Source organism: Culex pipiens, chromosome 1, assembly GCF_016801865.2.
Source record: "Culex pipiens pallens isolate TS chromosome 1, TS_CPP_V2, whole genome shotgun sequence".
Lineage (NCBI taxonomy): Eukaryota > Metazoa > Arthropoda > Insecta > Diptera > Culicidae > Culex > Culex pipiens.
Genome location: NC_068937.1, coordinates 72,204,008 through 72,222,928, shown reverse-complemented (window position 1 = coordinate 72,222,928; position 18,921 = coordinate 72,204,008). Strand labels below are relative to the sequence as shown.

General features: G+C 36.3%; 2 protein-coding genes and 1 long non-coding RNA gene across 8 annotated transcripts in view; 2 read left to right on the top strand and 1 right to left on the bottom strand.

Moving 5' to 3' along the window:
* The window catches only part of LOC128092492 (sideroflexin-2), a 154,370-nt gene that overhangs the window by 57,760 nt on the left and 77,689 nt on the right, over positions 1-18,921 (bottom strand). The window contains exon 3 of one of the 6 annotated variants that reach the window (XM_052706394.1): positions 8,581-8,592. The exons of the other annotated variants lie outside the window; for them this stretch is intronic. Within the exon in view, the coding sequence (XP_052562354.1) occupies positions 8,581-8,592 (12 nt within the window). The remainder of the gene's footprint in view (positions 1-8,580; positions 8,593-18,921) is intronic. 6 annotated transcript variants of the gene reach the window in all.
* On the top strand, positions 1,949-3,607 carry LOC128092495 (AT-rich interactive domain-containing protein 2-like). Its single transcript, XM_052706398.1, has 3 exons — positions 1,949-2,393; positions 2,453-2,744; positions 2,805-3,607. Exons 2-3 carry the CDS (start codon positions 2,454-2,456, stop codon positions 2,856-2,858), a joined length of 345 nt encoding a protein of 114 aa, XP_052562358.1. The 5' UTR covers positions 1,949-2,393; position 2,453; the 3' UTR covers positions 2,859-3,607.
* Positions 13,319-14,740, top strand: LOC128092502 (uncharacterized). Its single transcript, XR_008211827.1, has 2 exons — positions 13,319-14,432; positions 14,490-14,740. It is a non-coding gene; the product is annotated as an uncharacterized LOC128092502 (long non-coding RNA).

The following is an 18,921-nucleotide window of genomic DNA, read 5'->3' as shown; positions in this document are numbered from 1 at the left end:
TAGGAAATAAGGAAATTTTTAAAATTAGGAAACTAGGAAATTAGGAAGTTAGGAAATTAAATTAGGATATTAGGAAGTGAGGAAGTTAGGAAATTGGGAAATTAGGATATCAGGAAACTAGGAAATTAGGAAGTTAGGAAATTAGGAAGTTAGGAAGTTAGGAAATTAGGAAATTAGGAAATTAGGAAACTAGGAAGTTAGGAAGTTAAAAAATTATGAAATTAATATGTTAAGAAATTAGGAAGCTAGGAAATTAGGAAATTATGAAATAATGGAAATAGGAAATTCAGAAATTAGGAAATCGTGAAATTAGGAAAATAATATGTTAGGAAATTAGGAAGTTAGGAAATTAGGAAATTAGGAAGTTAGGAAGTTAGGAAATTTGGAAATTAGGATATCAGGAAACTATGAAATTAGGAAATTAAGAAGTTAGGGAGTTAGTAAATTAAGAAGTTAGGAAATTAGGAAATCAGGAAATTAGGAAGTTAGGAAATTAGGAAACTAGGAAATTAGGAGTTTAGGAAGTTAGGAAGTTAAGAAATCAGGAAATTTGGAAGTATGGAAATTAGGAAATAAGGAAATTCGGAAACTAGGAAATTAGGAAGTTAGGAAATTTGGAAGTTATAAAATAAGGCTGGTACAAATGTTTAATTTTTTTTCTGGAATTCTTAAATTCTTAAATTCTTAAATTCTTAAATTCTTAAATTCTTAAATTCTTAAATTCTTAAATTCTTAAATTCTTAAATTCTTAAATTCTTAAATTCTTAAATTCTTAAATTCTTAAATTCTTAAATTCTTAAATTCTTAAATTCTTAAATTCTTAAATTCTTAAATTCTTAAATTCTTAAATTCTTAAATTCTTAAATTCTTAAATTCTTAAATTCTTAAATTCTTAAATTCTTAAATTCTTAAATTCTTAAATTCTTAAATTCTTAAATTCTTAAATTCTTAAATTCTTAAATTCTTAAATTCTTAAATTCTTAAATTCTTAAATTCTTAAATTCTTAAATTCTTAAATTCTTAAATTCTTAAATTCTTAAATTCTTAAATTCTTAAATTCTTAAATTCTTAAATTCTTAAATTCTTAAATTCTTAAATTCTTAAATTCTTAAATTCTTAAATTCTTAAATTCTTAAATTCTTAAATTCTTAAATTCTTAAATTCTTAAATTCTTAAATTCTTAAATTCTTAAATTCTTAAATTCTTAAATTCTTAAATTCTTAAATTCTTAAATTCTTAAATTCTTAAATTCTTAAATTCTTAAATTCTTAAATTCTTAAATTCTTAAATTCTTAAATTCTTAAATTCTTAAATTCTTAAATTCTTAAATTCTTAAATTCTTAAATTCTTAAATTCTTAAATTCTTAAATTCTTAAATTCTTAAATTCTTAAATTCTTAAATTCTTAAATTCTTAAATTCTTAAATTCTTAAATTCTTAAATTCTTAAATTCTTAAATTCTTAAATTCTTAAATTCTTAAATTCTTAAATTCTTAAATTCTTAAATTCTTAAATTCTTAAATTCTTAAATTCTTAAATTCTTAAATTCTTAAATTCTTAAATTCTTAAATTCTTAAATTCTTAAATTCTTAAATTCTTAAATTCTTAAATTCTTAAATTCTTAAATTCTTAAATTCTTAAATTCTTAAATTCTTAAATTCTTAAATTCTTAAATTCTTAAATTCTTAAATTCTTAAATTCTTAAATTCTTAAATTCTTAAATTCTTAAATTCTTAAATTCTTAAATTCTTAAATTCTTAAATTCTTAAATTCTTAAATTCTTAAATTCTTAAATTCTTAAATTCTTAAATTCTTAAATTCTTAAATTCTTAAATTCTTAAATTCTTAAATTCTTAAATTCTTAAATTCTTAAATTCTTAAATTCTTAAATTCTTAAATTCTTAAATTCTTAAATTCTTAAATTCTTAAATTCTTACACACAAAAAAATATTATGGTAATGACAAAAGTAACTTACTTTTGAATTAAAAAGTTGTTAAAATTTGCTACATTAAAAGTTTTTTTCTTGATTTGAAAATGAAAACTTTTACTGCTACAGTTTTTGAAAATCTCATTGCTCACTGATTTAAAAGTTTTTACTTTTAATACGACTATAAAATTTCTTTCATTTTGACGTTCTCGTGTAACCGTGTACGCCTAAGTCGCAAATGTAAACAAACACTTTGGTGGGTCCGGTGATGCTGGTGAGTCTTGGACGCAAAGCAAAGCCGACTGCGGCAGCAGCCAGGAATCGGACGCGGAAACCTTCGTGAGCCAAACAGCAGCAGCGGAACGCCTTCGAAGGAGGGTGGTGCAGGAGCGGGACGAGGTCGAGTGTTCGAAAAGGATAAGGCCAGCTTCCTGCAGGAACTGCAGCTGTTCCACGGCCGGAATGCGTAAGAAGGAAGCTCGGGTGTTTTGTGGGGTTTGTGATTGATTTTGTTTGTTTTTGTAGGATGAGAGGTAGGAATGTGGATTCGCACTGGTTGTATTGGGTGGTGGTGGCCCGGGATTGGTGGTTGAAGATCAATTCGCGTGAGGACTGGGGCGAGATCATCGAGGAGATGGCGCTGCCGAAGCGTTGCGTGAACAACGAGATTGCTTTGAAGAACTTCCGGTTTTTGGACAAGTACGCGAAAGTTTATTTTCACGATGGGCCTCCGACGAAGAGGAGGACGACGAAAAGCAACATAATCGGAGGTGGTCAGCGCAGATGTTGCACTCGGTGCCGGCGGTTTACAGCACCGGTGAGTATTGAGAATGTGTGCAGTGGCTAGCCAACTTCACTTACTTTCCATCTCTTTTAGCAACTTCCCGCCCACAAACACTCACGTCGCGACGGCGCAGCTTCAGCCGAATGAATCTGGACAGTGAGCCAAAAAAAAAACTGTGTCATTCTCGAAGTAGTTAGGATTACGTGCTCAAAATCGAACTCCGTTCCGAGGGCCTCATCAACTCCATGTTCCGGATGCGCTTCCAGGATCGGGAACTCCCCGTTCAGGCACTTAACTTTCCAGCCGGGAAACGTCGACCACCCTTCCCGAATCAATGGCCAACTCCTCCAAGACTGTCCTGATTGAGGCCGGAAACGTGACCATCGTGTTACACTGATGTCGCGCGTTTAAGCCTCCATCCGGAACCGTCCAGCCTGGGGTATTCAGAAGTGACCGGTGGCGTAACGTATGAAGCAGAAACTAGTGGAGAAGCGTTCAATACAAAAAAAAGTGTTTTTCTAACAAACTGTTTAATTTTTTTTTTTTAATAAATGTAAAAAATCAAGCAAATTTTTCTGAAATTATCCCTGTAGTGCTAAATGTTGTGTATTCTTACCATAAAAGGTTTCTTTACCAATTAAAAGTAAAATACTTTTACCAATACAACGATTTTGTTCCAAAAATGCATGGTAGTATCAAAAACTTTCCAACTTTTAAATTGAAAAGTTTGAACTTTCTACGAATATTAACCAACGCGAACTTTTAATCCAACGAACGATCTTTTTAAATTTAGAGTAATTTTTCTTTGTGTGTAAATTCTTAAATTTTTAAATTCTTAAATTCTTAAATTCTTAAATTCTTAAATTCTTAAATTCTTAAATTCTTAAATTCTTAAATTCTTAAATTCTTAAATTCTTAAATTCTTAAATTCTTAAATTCTTAAATTCTTAAATTCTTAAATTCTTAAATTCTTAAATTCTTAAATTCTTAAATTCTTAAATTCTTAAATATTTAAATTCTTAAATTCTTAAATTCTTAAATTCTTAAATTCTTAAATTCTTAAATTCTTAAATTCTTAAATTCTTAAATTCTTAAATTCTTAAATTCTTAAATTCTTAAATTCTTAAATTCTTAAATTCTTAAATTCTTAAATTCTTAAATTCTTAAATTCTTAAATTCTTAAATTCTTAAATTCTTAAATTCTTAAATTCTTAAATTCTTAAATTCTTAAATTCTTAAATTCTTAATTCTTAAATTCTTAAATTCTTAAATTCTTAAATTCTTAAATTCTTAAATTCTTAAATTCTTAAATTCTTAAATTCTTAAATTCTTAAATTCTTAAATTCTTAAATTCTTAAATTCTTAAATTCTTAAATTCTTAAATTCTTAAATTCTTAAATTCTTAAATTCTTAAATTCTTAAATTCTTAAATTCTTAAATTCTTAAATTCTTAAATTCTTAAATTCTTAAATTCTTAAATTCTTAAATTCTTAAATTCTTAAATTCTTTAATTCTTTAATTCTTTAATTCTTTAATTCTTTAATTCTTTAATTCTTTAATTCTTTAATTCTTTAATTCTTTAATTCTTTAATTCTTTAATTCTTTAATTCTTTAATTCTTTAATTCTTTAATTCTTTAATTCTTTAATTCTTTAATTCTTTAATTCTTTAATTCTTTAATTCTTTAATTCTTTAATTCTTTAATTCTTTAATTCTTAAATTCTTTAATTCTTTAATTCTTTAATTCTTTAATTCTTAAATTCTTAAATTCTTAAATTCTTAAATTCTTTAATTCTTAAATTCTTAAATTCTTAAATTCTTAAATTCCTAAATTCTTAAAGTTTTAATTTTTTTAATTCTTAAATTTTAAATTTTTTTATTCCTAAATTTTTACATTTTTTGAATTTCTTAATTTTTTTAAATTTCTTTATTCTTAAATTTTCATTCTAGATTTTTTAATTTTGGAAGAAATAGAGTTATTGATTGTTATAATTTCGAGGTTTTCGTAAATTTGTATTTACGAATTTCTATATTTCCGATTTTTAAAACTTTTGGAATTTCGACCTGTACATTCGTTTCGAATTTAAAAAAAAAACGTTAAAAATTAAAATTATTATTTAATTCTGCATATTTTTAATTTTGATTTTCCAAATTTCAGATTTTTTTTGAAATTTTCTTTATTATTATCATATATTTAAAATGTTATTTGAAATTTCTGAAATGTTTGTTTTTTTTTCACATTTTTGAATTTGTTGTTTGGTTGGATTTCAAAATTTCAGATTATTATTGTATTTTCAGTAAGAACATAGATATTTGTATGATTATTGTCAAGTTTAATTTCACTCTGATTTACTTCATTCATGGTCCCGCGAGTGTGGATAAATCGGACAGTGCAGGGGACTCATAATCCAGAGGTAGCTGGTTGGTACTAGCAATAAATTGTTGGTGACACGATGGCCGACATCTATAAAGACAACTTCTTTTTTTACTCCATTTCGACCGAAAAACTAAATCTTTCCTTTTAGTTTCAATATTCTGCTTTTTGAAATTCGGCGGGAATTTTAAATATTATTATCTACAATCAAGTCTCCAATACAAAATTATTAAAACGTTTGTAATTATCAGCCGCATTCAAAAAGAAAAATAACAATTCTTTGATTTTTTCATCAAAACATATTATAAACAAGCACCGCGCGAAGAAACGTCAAACGCAATCTTTCCGTTTCTGTTACTTTTCAGCTGCGTACCGCTTAAGAAAAATCTTTTCGTGACCCTTTCCTTGACCGTTTCTTGGGCGTTTTTTTGTATGGAGTTTTGCGTTCCTTCCCATCTGCGTATCAGCCTTTAAGGTGGAATAAGTTCGTGTAGGGTGGCATAATTTGGTGTATTTGGCATAATGGACATTTGGCATAACGGGTTTTCAAAAAGGACGTTTGGCATAATTGGCCCAAGACATCAGAGACGTTTGGCATAACGGACATTTGGCATAATGGACGTTTGGCATAACTCGTTCCAAAACCATCAAGGACGTTTGGCATAATGGACGTCTGGCATAACTCGTTCAAAAACCATCAAGGACGTTTGGCATCATTGACGTTTGGCATAATTATTGCTAGCATTTTTTGTTTTCTTAAATTAGTATTTATTTTTTGTAAAGAATAATAATTTATAGCTTTTTTCCTATTTTCTAAACAGATATTTTTTTTTGCAATGAAGATTTTATACTATTTTCCCTCACGCAAAATCCAGATAACACAGATCTGTGTAAAATTTGACACAGATTGCCCAAAACCTGGCTGTAATTTTTCACGGTGATGCAGAACTGACGAAAAGTACACACTACAAGTTATCGTATCCAATAAAGCAACAAATTACAAACTTGACCATTGTTGGCACTCTATCCGGCAAGGGCCGGGTTTTAGGCCTTTTTTCGCTTCTGAATTTGGGCAGGATGGCAGGTATATTAAAATCGAATTGTTATAAGTTCGATCTGTTTTGACTAAATTCATTCTCAGAATTTATTTTTGATTGTCGGCCGGTTGGAGCTGGTCTGCTGTTTTCTATAGAGATGCTTCCGGAAAACTACATCTTCGGTGTTCTCCACGATCCAATTGACGCCCCCTTGTTCGTACGAAAGGTCGCGCCTTGATGCTGTGGTCTAACTTGAGGTTACAATGTCTGACGCTGAACAAAATCCGGAAGGTGGCCCGTAAGCCGCATATGGTCAAGGAGAAGAACGAGGCTTATTACGTGCTTTGCCTCAAAATCAATGTTTTTTCTGGAAGTTCGCATGAAGATTCAAGTGTTCAGGCTAGAAAGGATCAAGGTCTACTATCACACCCGTATAATGATCCGTGTGGAAGGATTACGATGAGGACTTGGAAAATGTCTTACTTCTGGAGATACAAATTGGGACTGAATTGTAGCAGGATCCCGATGGAGCTAAAGAAAGTTGTTGCACCTGATCACGACGATGTGACTCGAAAAATCCAACCGATCAAATTTATAAGGGTCGCATGCAAAAGTTTAATAAAGTCTGAGAGTAGTTAAAAGGGGAGGGGGGAGGGGGAGGGTTATTCTACGCTTCACACAGAAAAGATAAGGGAAAGGGGTGCAAATTTGCCATACGTACAATGATACGATCAGACTGCTAACGCCGGAAGCATCTCCGAAAGCCGGGCTGACCAGCTTATCAAGAACGCACTGAACTAAGTGCGATTTTCTTTCGTGGGATAGCGCGAATGGGTCATTTTTAAATTAGATGTCATTTACACGAGGTAAATTTATTTAATAGTTCCATGTCGAACTCAAAACACTTATTTTGGTGAAAAGAACAATTCAATTTCAGTCAACATTGTTTTAAATTATGCTGAACATGCCAAATAAAAGATTTGTAGACAACAACACGCTTGAAATTGTGATTTTATTTAATTTTTCATCAAATACCCTTCAGAGGGTCCACTATAGGAAAGGGGTCCACTAATGGATAACGTACCCTATTTTACTGCTCAAAAACAAATAACTGATGAAACAAATAGTCAAAATTGTTCAAAAGACTTCAGATTTCATTATTTATGAAAAAGCACACAAAAAAATATTACGGTAATGACAAAAGTAACTTACTTTCGAATTAAAAAGTTGTTAAAATTTGCTACACTAAAAGTTTTTTTCTTGTTTTGAAAATGAAAACTTTTACTGCTACAGTTTTTGAAAATCTCATTGCTCACTGATTTAAAAGTTTTTCCTTTTAATTCGACTGTAAAATTTCTTTCATTTTGACGTTCTCGTGTAACCGTGTACGCCTAAGTCGCAAATGTAAACAAACACTTTGGTGGGTCCGGTGAGTCTAGGACGAGGTCTAGGACGCAAAGCAAAGCCGACCGCGGCAGCAGCCAGGACTCGGACGCGGAAACCTTCGTGAGTCAAACAGCAGCAGCGGAACGCCTTCGAAGGAGGGTGGTGCAGGAGCGGGACGAGGTCGAGTGCTCGAAAAGGACAAGGCCAGCTTCCTGCAGGAACTGCAGCTGTTTCACGGCCGGAATGCGTAAGAAGGAAGCTTGGGTGTTTTGTGGGGTTTGAGATTGATTTTGTTTGTTTTTGTAGGATGAGAGGTAGGAATGTGGATTCGCACCGGTTGTATTCGGTGGTGGTGGCCCGGGATTGGTGATTGAAGGTCAATTCCCGCGAGGACTGGGGCGAGATTATCGAGGAGATGGCGCTGCCGAAGCGTTGCGTGAACAACGAGATTGCGTTGAAGAAGATTAACTTCCGGTTTTTGGACAAGTACGAGAACGTTTATTTTCACGGTGAGGAGAAGGATCCGACGAAGAGGAGGACGACGAAAAGCTACATAATCGGAGGTGGTCAGCGCGGATGTTGCACTCGGTGCCGGCGGTTTACAACACCGGTGAGTATTGAGAATATGTGCAGTGGCTAGCCAACTTCACTTACTTTCCATCTCTTTTAGCAACTTCCCGCCCACAAATACTCACCTCGCGACGGCGCAGCTTCAGCCGAATGAACCTAGACAGTGAGCCAAAAAAAATCTGTGTCATTCCCGAAGTAGGATTACGTGCTCAAAATCGAATTCCGTTCCGAGGGCCTCATCAACTCCATGTTCCGGATGCGCTTCCAGGATCGGGAACTCCCCGTTCAGGCACTTTACTTTCCAGTCGGAAAACGTCGACCACCCTTCCCGAATCAACGGCCAACTCCTCCAAGACTATCCTGATTGAGGCCGGAAACGTGACCATCGTGTTACACTGCTGTCGCGCGTCGAAACCTACATCCGGAACCGTCCTGGGGTATTCGGAAGTGACCGGTGGCGTACCGTATGAATCGGTACAGCTTGGACTCGAATATTGGCCTACCTTGAGCTGAAGCTAGTGGAGAAGCGTTAAAAACAAAACAAAAATTAACATACGGTTTAATTTTTTTTAAATAAATGTAAAAAAACCAAGCACATTTTTCTGAAATTATCCCTGTAGTGCTAAATGTTGTGTATTCTTGCCATAAAAGGTTTCTTTTCCAATTAAAAGTAAAATACTTTTACCAATACAACGATTTTGTTCCATAAATGCATAGTAGTATCAAAAACATTCCAACTTTTAAATTGAAAAGTTGGAACTTTCTACGAATATTCACCAACGCGAACTTTTAATCCAACGAACGATCTTTTTAAATTTAGAGTAATTTTTCTTTGTGTGAGTGCATAAAATATTGGAAATTTGTGAAAAATGTGCTTCGGCTCTACTAGGAGGTCCACTAATGGTTAAAATACCCTAACACAAGTTCAACGCAGTCTTTTGTTCATGTGTGGAGTGAAGCGAATTTTGACGTGTTGAAACAAGTTTCTGAAGATCAATTCACATACATGCCAAAACCAAACTATCTGATCTGTTTTTTCTTTTAATATTAATAATTTAATTTTAATTTTTTACAGCTCTTTCCAAATTTCCTATAGTTGATCCATCGCAAAATGTCAACTTGACATTTTTTGCATCAAATTAATAAAAAATTATCAAGAATAGTTCGCAGGCACAAAATATAATTTTGGATTTGGTAGATTTTGAAGAGAAATGTGTTTTTATTTAAGTTTAGTTTATAAATTTGTCGGTGTCTTCATAATATTTGCATGTTTTTCAATAATTTCATTAATAGTTTCCTATGATTGCATTACAAATACATGCGCTGTACTTTCAAAAATAAAGTTAATAAAGTTAGCAGGATACCAGTGCATTTAAAAAGTTCATTGGTCCTGCAATTTTTTATTGAAGTTTTTGGATCAAAAAATAATTTACAAAAAATTCAATTTTCATTGAAAAATCTTATAAAATCGTTGTAAACTATTCAGAATACATTGTATAATGCTTCTCGATGTATTTTAAATCAAATACAAACTTTTTATTCTTTTTGGGAAATTTATAATGTTGGGAACACAGATCGGTTAAAGACGTACATCGGTATTTCACACAAAATCAAAATATGTAGGTTAGAGGTACGACTGTAAAGAATTTATAATTGATTTTTGATTCAATTTTCAAAAATTAACTTCATGGCTCTTCTTTCCATAAAGCATCCTACTTGACAGCTTGTTTGAATGGAACCATAGTTAATCTATTGTAAAATGTTGTTGTCACGTGACCGTGTTACACCCGATGGGGGAAACAAATACCAAACCATACTAGTTAGGTTAGTATGGGACCATCCATAAACCACGTAGACACTCCCCCTGTGGACAATTGGGTACTAAAGCCCTATGTCAATTTTTATTTACAACGGTAAAAAACACGATTAAAAACCAGTTCTAATCACTTTTTTTTTATTTTAATGCAAAAAAAAAGACAAGACAACATTTTTTCGATTGATAAACTATGGTCCCCTTGGAACGAGCTGTCAAGTAGGACCTTTTGTGTCAAGAAGGACCATGAAGTTATTTTTTTTAATTCAATTAAAAATCCATTTTAAATCCTTTGTGGTCGTTCAAAGGGTCATTATCTACGTCATTGTACTCAGAAAAATAAGCTTTATCGTTATGAGCAATAATATCACAAATTTAAACTTCATATTAGGACTCAATTGTCCATACAAAAAAACCCGATTTTATATCACCAGAGGTGAAATAGAGCCTTTCTTACAAAATGATGAAACTCCGAGAAATATATTGGTGCAATTAATTTTTCAGAAACATAATGATACCATCCAGTGAGAACTTTACCTAAAGCTTCGAATCTTTTTAGGCTAAACCTCAAATGCCATTTTTTTTATTTCAGAAGTACATTATTTGTCGCAAGATATTTAAATTTAATTAAGAAAAACATATTGGATTGACATTATTAGAAAAAAAAAATAAAGGGTACTCAGTCTTTATTGTTAGTCTATGATTAACTTAAAAAAATATGTATCGCTATTGCACTTTGTCGATCAATTATGAGAAGCCAGAAAGAACACTTTCAAAAGCAAAAAAAGCAAAGTAATCCACTTTAACGACCCCCGGGTCTTTTGTGGTCTCTGTTGCAAGTTTCTGCTCATTTCTAGGCGTCCGAAGGTTATGTGTGGTGAGTCACTCAAAACCTCTTTTACGCAAATGAACCGACGTTTTACTTCCCCATCCGATAGAAGGCGTGGTCAGGCAAATCTCGTCTCGAAAAATGCCACCGGGTCCGTCTGGGATTGAACCCAGGCCATACTGGGATTCAGAGGTTACCACGCTAACCACTAAACCACCGGACCCGGCTCCATTTCACATTCAAGCGCAGCGTAAAACGCGCAAGCGTAAAAGCGCTGGCGTTGAAGCTTCGACTTGACGACTTTTCGAGCGAGAACGAGCTGGGACTTCGAATTTGATGTTCAGTATATGATTTTGTATAAATCCAAAAATTTAATAGGAAAAAATAGGGTAAAAATAAAACGAAAAACACTAAAATCGCTATATCTCTGGAAATACATTTTGGAAAAGCTTCAAATTTTGGGCCCAAACAGTTTATGGCGCATGTTTTCGAATGGCTTTTTGTTTGAAACTGAATTCTTTAAATTTGATAGTGTTATCTGTAAAATAGTCCAAAAAATACTCTTTGAACACATTTACTGGTCGAAAATTGTGAGTCGAAAAATAAAATGTTCGTCTCCGACCCCACGGCTACATATCTGACTTATGAAAATTGTGGGTTTTACGAGCGGTTTTCCAGTGATGGAAGACACAAATTTTTAAGAGCGGATACAGACATCGCTCATGTATTTCAGAAAAAGACATCTCAAAAATCAGACTTTGAGCTCCTGGTTTCGGGCCAAAATTTAATCGAAAGAGCGCATCCTAACCTTCAATTTAGTAATATGATTTTTTCCTAGGACGAATCCTCGCCGTGCACGAATTTTTTAAGATTTCTGAAAAAAGCGTTTTTCCAAAAGCAAACCTTAAACCTTTCTTTTGTAAGAAAGGCAAAAAAACATGTGTAGTATAGACTCCCTCCCCCTTTTAGAGACCACTTGATATATGGATGATTCCTGTACGTAAATTGAAGATTATTTATGCAAATAATCATGTGTAACATAACTACCTGCACCTTTTTAATCATGTTTTTTACTTGTATTTACGAAACTATTAGTTTCTAGGCCAAGTGAGAAAAATATAGAATAACTAAAAAATTACGGACTTATCATCACAGTGTCCTGATGCAAACAATAATCGAGGTTCCTAAATTGGCTCCTAAAATGAAGCTTAGATTGCTGATATTATTGTTTACAGCGATAAAGCTTATTTTTCTGAGTACAATGACCCTTTGTACGACCACAAAGAGTTTAGAATGGATTTTTAAATCAATTTTGAAAAGTTAACCTCGCGGTCCTTTTTGACAAAAAAGTTCCTACTTGACAGCTCGTTCCAATGGGAAAATAGTTGATCCATCGAAAAAATGTTGTCTTGTCTTTTTTTTTTGCTTCAAAATGAAAAAAAAAGTGATCAGAAATGTTTTTTGTTCGTGTTTTTCACCGATGTACATTAAAATTGACATAGGGCTTTAGTACCCAATTTAACCTATTTTTTTTAGTGTACGTACATGCAATACATGCGCACGCCCAGTCAAATCAATCCGAATTCTGAAACGGAATCTAATTAGAATCGTATACAAATTCCGTTTAAAACGCAACAACCGGTTCCGTGTTCGAACCGGTTGTTGCGTTTGAAACGGAATTTGTATACGATTCTAATTAGATTCCGTTTCAGAATTCGGATTGAGTTAACTGGGCGACAGCTGTCGACTAAGCTTTTTCGGGGACGTTCAGTGATAACGAGACGCGAAAACAGAACACCGTGCAGATATTCCGTGACGATAAAAAAATATTAAATCAAAAGTCGAAACGGTCGAAGAACAATCAGAGCGGCGTCGGCTCTGGCGAGGCAGTAGTCTCCAAACTCGGTGCTTCAGCTGGTTCGCGTGCTAACGGATCAAGCGTCGTCGGCGTCGTCGATCACGGTACCAACCTCCTATTGCCAGGAGTTGGCACGATGAACCTGCGCGAAGACGGCATCGCCGTGCTAAAGGTCCATTGAGTCGCGCCGTGCATTTTGAAAGCGTCGTTCTGCTTCTCCGCCCTAGCGCTGCTGCTTGGCGAAACGTCCTTGGTCGGCTGGAGGAGAGCAGAGATGGTCCGGACTGGCCGGCCGAACATCTTTTCCGCCGGAGACTTGCCTCCGAGATCGCCGATTGGGGTATAGCGGTACACTTGCAGAAGCGTCTGCAGTGCTTCCTCATTGGCAAACATTACCAAAAAAACAACAAAACAAACAGCTGTCAAAAATCTACCGCTTTGGTGAGCTGCTGCACCGAGCTTTTTGTGTGGTGAGCCTGGTCAATGTTTTGGTGGAATTTCAGCAGAGAAATGTTTCATTTGAAATATTCTGAAATGTGTCATGCGACACCCGCGCGTTGCATGAAGTATTTCAAGAAAATCCACCGCGGTTAACCGCATTCAAATTAACAAAAGCCCTTGAATCTACCCAGTCAGTCCGTGTTCGAACCGGTTGTTGCGTTTGAAACGGAATTTGTATACGATTCTAATTAGATTCCGTTTCAGAATTCGGGTTGATTTGACTGGGTAGATTCAAGGGCTTTTGTTAATTTGAATGCGGTTAACCGCGGTGGATTTTCTTAAAATACTTCATGCGACGCGCGGGTGTCGCATGACACATTTCAGAATATTTCAAATGAAACATTTCTCTGCTGAAATTCCACCAAAACATTGACCAGGCTCACCACACAAAAAGCTCGGTGCAGCAGCTCACCAAAGCGGTAGATTTTTGACAGCTGTTTGTTTTGTTGTTTTTTTGGTAATGTTTGCCAATGAGGAAGCACTGCAGACGCTTCTGCAAGTGTACCGCTATACCCCAATCGGCGATCTCGGAGGCAAGTCTCCGGCGGAAAAGATGTTCGGCCGGCCAGTCCGGACCATCTCTGCTCTCCTCCAGCCGACCAAGGACGTTTCGCCAAGCAGCAGCGCTAGGGCGGAGAAGCAGAACGACGCTTTCAAAATGCACGGCGCGACTCAATGGACCTTTAGCACGGCGATGCCGTCTTCGCGCAGGTTCATCGTGCCAACTCCTGGCAATAGGAGGTTGGTACCGTGATCGACGACGCCGACGACGCTTGATCCGTTAGCACGCGAACCAGCTGAAGCACCGAGTTTGGAGACTACTGCCTCGCCAGAGCCGACGCCGCTCTGATTGTTCTTCGACCGTTTTGGATTGGCCGATCCGGTGGCAGCCACAGTGCCTGCAGCGCCTGGGTTAACTCCTGTTCCAGTGGAAGACAGCGACTTGGATCTCTCGGACGACAACTCTGAAGAATCCGACGATCAGGAGCAGTTTCTGGAGGACGAGGACATCCGGCACCGTCGATTGAAAAACAAACCAAAAAAATATAATTCTGAGATACGTTCACTGGTGCCAATTTGTCAAACTGACATTTCTGGGGTACGTTCACAAAATGCTGCAACAACGGCAGCACTGAACGCACCCACCGCGTGACAAAGCATGCTACACAAAAATGTATCTGGAAATGTCAAAATGAAGTATTTCATTTACCGCGGTAGACACCGGTGGATAATATTCAAATTAACAAAAGCCCTTCAGTGTCAAAGTTTCCAGCTAAAATGGACCATATTTTTAGGAACATTGGCCATTGTCGGCCTTGGGAATTATCCGACGGTCAAGGATTGCGTGTAAATGGTAAGTTATTTGTTTATTTGAGTATTGTGTATGCTAATTTCAGCTTTTTTTTTGCAGGACAAAACGCAAGAACTCCCGGCGTTCCAGATTGTGGTCAGCCGTCACAAATTCCGAAATTGGGCGTTGACATTGGCATTCCGAAGTGTGTTTTCCTACCGAGGACGCGGCGGTGACCGGGCAAGAGTGGAACTGGTCTGTTTTAAAACTTAACGACCAAGCTGGCTAACAACCTGAATCCGGAAGCAGGCATCCGCTGTTGGGAGAATCTTCAGCGGATAGCAGATTTCAGCCGAACAAGCGCAAGGAAATTTAAGTGAATATCATTGTGAAAGTTTATCATAGTGCAGCGACCTCAAATTTAAATCATTAAATTTGTCAATTTTTCGAACCTCACCACAGTTCTGACCATGCGCGCTTACGCAAGCATAAATAATTTTACCCGTCGACTCGCGTTGCGCGACAAATAATTAAGTTTATGTACAGGTGTGGATCATGAGTCATCCTCACCTGAAAAGCCCTTTATTAAATTTCGCCAATTGTTAGGCAATCAAAAAAAAAAGGTTAAGCTTTCAATTATGAATGTGCGATGTTATTACACAGGGGAAATTGAGGGTGTGGCTTAACCAAATTCATTGGCATGTTTGTTCAATGGAGAATTCGACCTTCTCATTATTGACCTACAATTTTAAGAATGTTTGAGGAACATAATTTTGATATTCCAATAACATAATTTAAAGTTTCACGACAACGGTTCGAACCCATGACTTCCGATTTTGAGGTGTACTCACTACACCATACGGAAAGTCATGAATTGCAGAGGTCTGCATATTGCGCGTATTCCCGAAAAAGACACGCGGCATACCACCTCGAAACGACGCGCCGCACTTTCGGCAAATGCGCGCTGTCAAATCCCATACTGTGCGTTTTGTTTTTGTTGATCTTCTTCTTCGAATTGCATGGCATTGTTGCCGGGAATGTTTTTTATTGCACCAAAAGTGCAGAAAATCGCTGGCTACAATGTCTATGGCATTTTCTGAAATGCCGCGCGGCGTGTACATTTGAAAGAAAAGGACAATAATTTAATTCATGAGGTTCATCGATGCTTCTCATCGAAACGGACCACTTTTAGTAGAACAAAATTTAGTAGAGTTTTCGGGGACTGACTATAAAAACCCCAAAATTCTTGAGGAGGGCAGTTAGTTCCAGTCAGTTCCAGCCAGTTCAAGCCCAGTCCAGTTCCAGATCCTGAAGAAGCCCCAGACCAGCCGGACCCGCCAGCAGCCACCAGTAGCAGAGGCCCCAGTTCAGCCGGACTTAGCGGTGGAGGCCGCATTCCGCCGGGACTTAGCCGCTGTGAAGAGTCCGCCGGGACTTAGCCGCTGTGAAGAGTTCGGGTCTGGCATGGCTCGGCGCAGAGGTCTGGAGGACAAGTCTGGCTTCAACGTAGAGAACTGGCTCGACGAAGATCTTAATGCAAAGTGATGTGATCGTGCGCGTAAAAGTTGAGAGTGTTACCGCAAAAAAAATGTAATCTTTAAAAAGTGTAATATACAAATAAGTGAAGTTTACTGATCTGTTTTGACTCTACAAGTAAATATCACAAAAATCCTGAAAGCCTAAACCGCTCGGGCCGTTCAATAGGAATGTACATTGTTAACATTATGTATGTTGTGAATAAAGAAAAACTTAGTTTTCTTTTTTTTTTGTTTTGAAAAAAGTTTTCTTGTAGATAAGAACATTCTGGAAGCGCAAAGCTTGCGTAACCCACCGCTAGATGGCAGGTTGAAAGCTTAATTACAGTATCGAACGATATGCAGATGGCGCTGTGAAATTGCTTGTAAGCATAAAGCTCATCGATATCGAAAAGTTTAGGTGATTTGAAAAGTTTAGCAGCGTGAACAAGTGTGCATGATCTGCGTTTAGTTCATGGAAAGTGTTCATGGTACGTTTTCATACCGTAGAATATCATGCTGTTCCCGATTTCGTGGTACATTGTTCACGAATTCCGGAACGCTTTTTTCTCCGTGTAGGGACATAAATAGAATATTCATAAATAAATAGAATATTCAATGGAAGACTTCAATCTTCCAAAGGGGGGTTACAGATTCTTGTACATGAAAGTCTTCAATACAGTTAGTGAATAAAAGGTCTAAACATGAATTTCTTTGGTTTTTTACATGATTGATTTGGAAAAGTCCGATAAGTGCAGTGCTACTGGGGATGCGCAGTCCTGTTTTTTCGCGATAATTTTCGTCTCTTTTGTGTCGTTATTTGTGTGCATGGGGTGATAGGTCATAATAATTGAATAATGCCTTCATAAGTGCAGTGCTACTGGGGACGCGCAGTCCTGTTTTTTCGCGATAATTTTCGTCTCTTTTGTGTCGTTATTTGTGTGCATGGGGTGATTGGTCATAATAATTGAATAATGCCTTCATAAGTGCAGTGCTTCTGGGGACGCGCAGTCCGGTTTTTTCGCGATAATTTTCGTCTCTTTTGTGTCGTTATTTGTGTGCATGGGGTGATTGGTCATAATAATTGAATAATGCCTTCATAAGTGCAGTGCTACTGGGGTCGCGCAGTCCTGTTTTTTCGCGATAATTTTCGTCTCTTTTGTGTCGTTATTTGTGTGCATGGGGTGATTGGTCATAATAATTGAATAATGCCTTCATAAGTGCAGTGCTACTGGGGACGCGCAGTCCTGTTTTTTCGCGATAATTTTCGTCTCTTTTGTGTCGTTATTTGTGTGCATGGGGTGATTGGTCATAATAATTGAATAATGCCTTCATAAGTGCAGTGCTTCTGGGGACGCGCAGTCCGGTTTTTTTCGCGATAATTTTCGTCTCTTTTGTGTCGTTATTTGTGTGCATGGGGTGATTGGTCATAATAATTGAATAATGCCTTCATAAGTGCAGTGCTTCTGGGGACGCGCAGTCCGGTTTTTTCGCGATAATTTTCGTCGTAAATGATCGTAAAAATTTATTCCAACTTTCAGTTTTAGTATTAACTCATCAAACTATCGATTTTATGAAGAGTAAAGCGTCATTTATTTACTATTTTTGAAATTTGCTCGCGTTATCTAAATTGTAAAAACAGTAAAATTATACTGATAAGTCCAGCCCATAGCACTAATGCTCGGCTGGCACGCGTTCGATAAAAATAAACCATTTTAAATAATTAATTATCTATCTTTCCGCAGCCGGCTGCCTAAGATTTAAATTTTTCAACCGATAAACAAAATGCTCATGGTCACATCACTGCCACTCGTGAATCCTGACCTCATACCCATCTACTAACCCCCTCAAAACTCATGTGATACTTTGTCGGAGAAGCAGTCGATTGGGCGGTCTCTATCACTCAAGTATCGGACTAACATTCCCATCCACTTCCCCGTGACCCTACCACTGGTCGTGGCCGGCGCCGGTATTGATCAGCATGATAGGGGCCTTTGAGAAGTTGCGAAGCGAGGAAAGATAGCACCCACTCATCTTCCACGGCTCGTGGATGTAACTTCTGGAGGTCCTGGTCAATAACGGAGTAGCAACTGCGGGAAGGCACCTATGCTTATGCTTATGCTTATGATTGATTTGGAAAAGTCCATAATTTGTGTAGTAAACTCACGGCCAAAACTAAAAAATGTCGTCAAACGACCGTTCACTGCAAATTTGCAAACGAGTCTAAAGACCTGTCCCCGACTCCCCGACAAAAGCCACTCCACACGATCATTCTGAGAGCGCACTCACACCCAGTTAACTCAATCCGAATTCTGAAACGGAATCTAATTAGAATCGGATACAAATTCCGTTTCAAACGCAACAACGGAATTTGTGTACGATTCTAATTAGATTCCGTTTCAGAATTCGGATTGATTTGACTGGGCACTTGCGACTCTTTCATTTCATCTCTCCCACGCCGCGCGATTCCGACCCGACGCTCGAAAGCTTTGCAACTATCTCCGCAATCGTTCATTATCTCTATCTTTAATTTCTCTCTCTTTTATTTAGCAAAGCTTTAGACTGCTTGCAACGCAGCTCTACTTTGTTCTAGCTGTTTCATTTTTCAAATAGAACTGAAACAGACCACCCGCAACGCGGAGTTGCAGTTTTATTTTTCGAGCAGTATTTTGAAACCGAAATAGAACTCAGTTTAAAAAAATCAGATATATAGAGATATCCACGTATTCTTACACACACACTATGATGCTGTGTTGATAATCATTCGCACACAATTAAAAGCATTTCCGTTTTCGAACCGGTTGTTTCGTTTGAAAAGGAATTTGTACACGATTCTAATTAGATTCCGTTTCAGAAATCGGATTGATTCGACTGGGCGAGAGTGCTTCGTCGTCTTGATCGTCGTTGCTTTTCAGCAAACCAAAACATTTTGCTAATATTGATTATCCTGGTCTTATTCTCTACAACCCAGTTAACTCAATCCGAATTTTGAAATGTGGAATTTGTGTACGATTCTAATTAGATTCCGTTTCAGAATT

Excerpts from the sequence above, each read along its gene's own strand:
- LOC128092495 (XM_052706398.1), top strand. The coding sequence starts at position 2,454 with ATGAGAGGTAGGAATGTGGATTCGCACTGGTTGTATTGGGTGGTGGTG. Across the intron at positions 2,745-2,804 it reads GCCGGCGGTTTACAGCACCG|CAACTTCCCGCCCACAAACA; the intron begins GTGAGTATTGAG and ends CATCTCTTTTAG.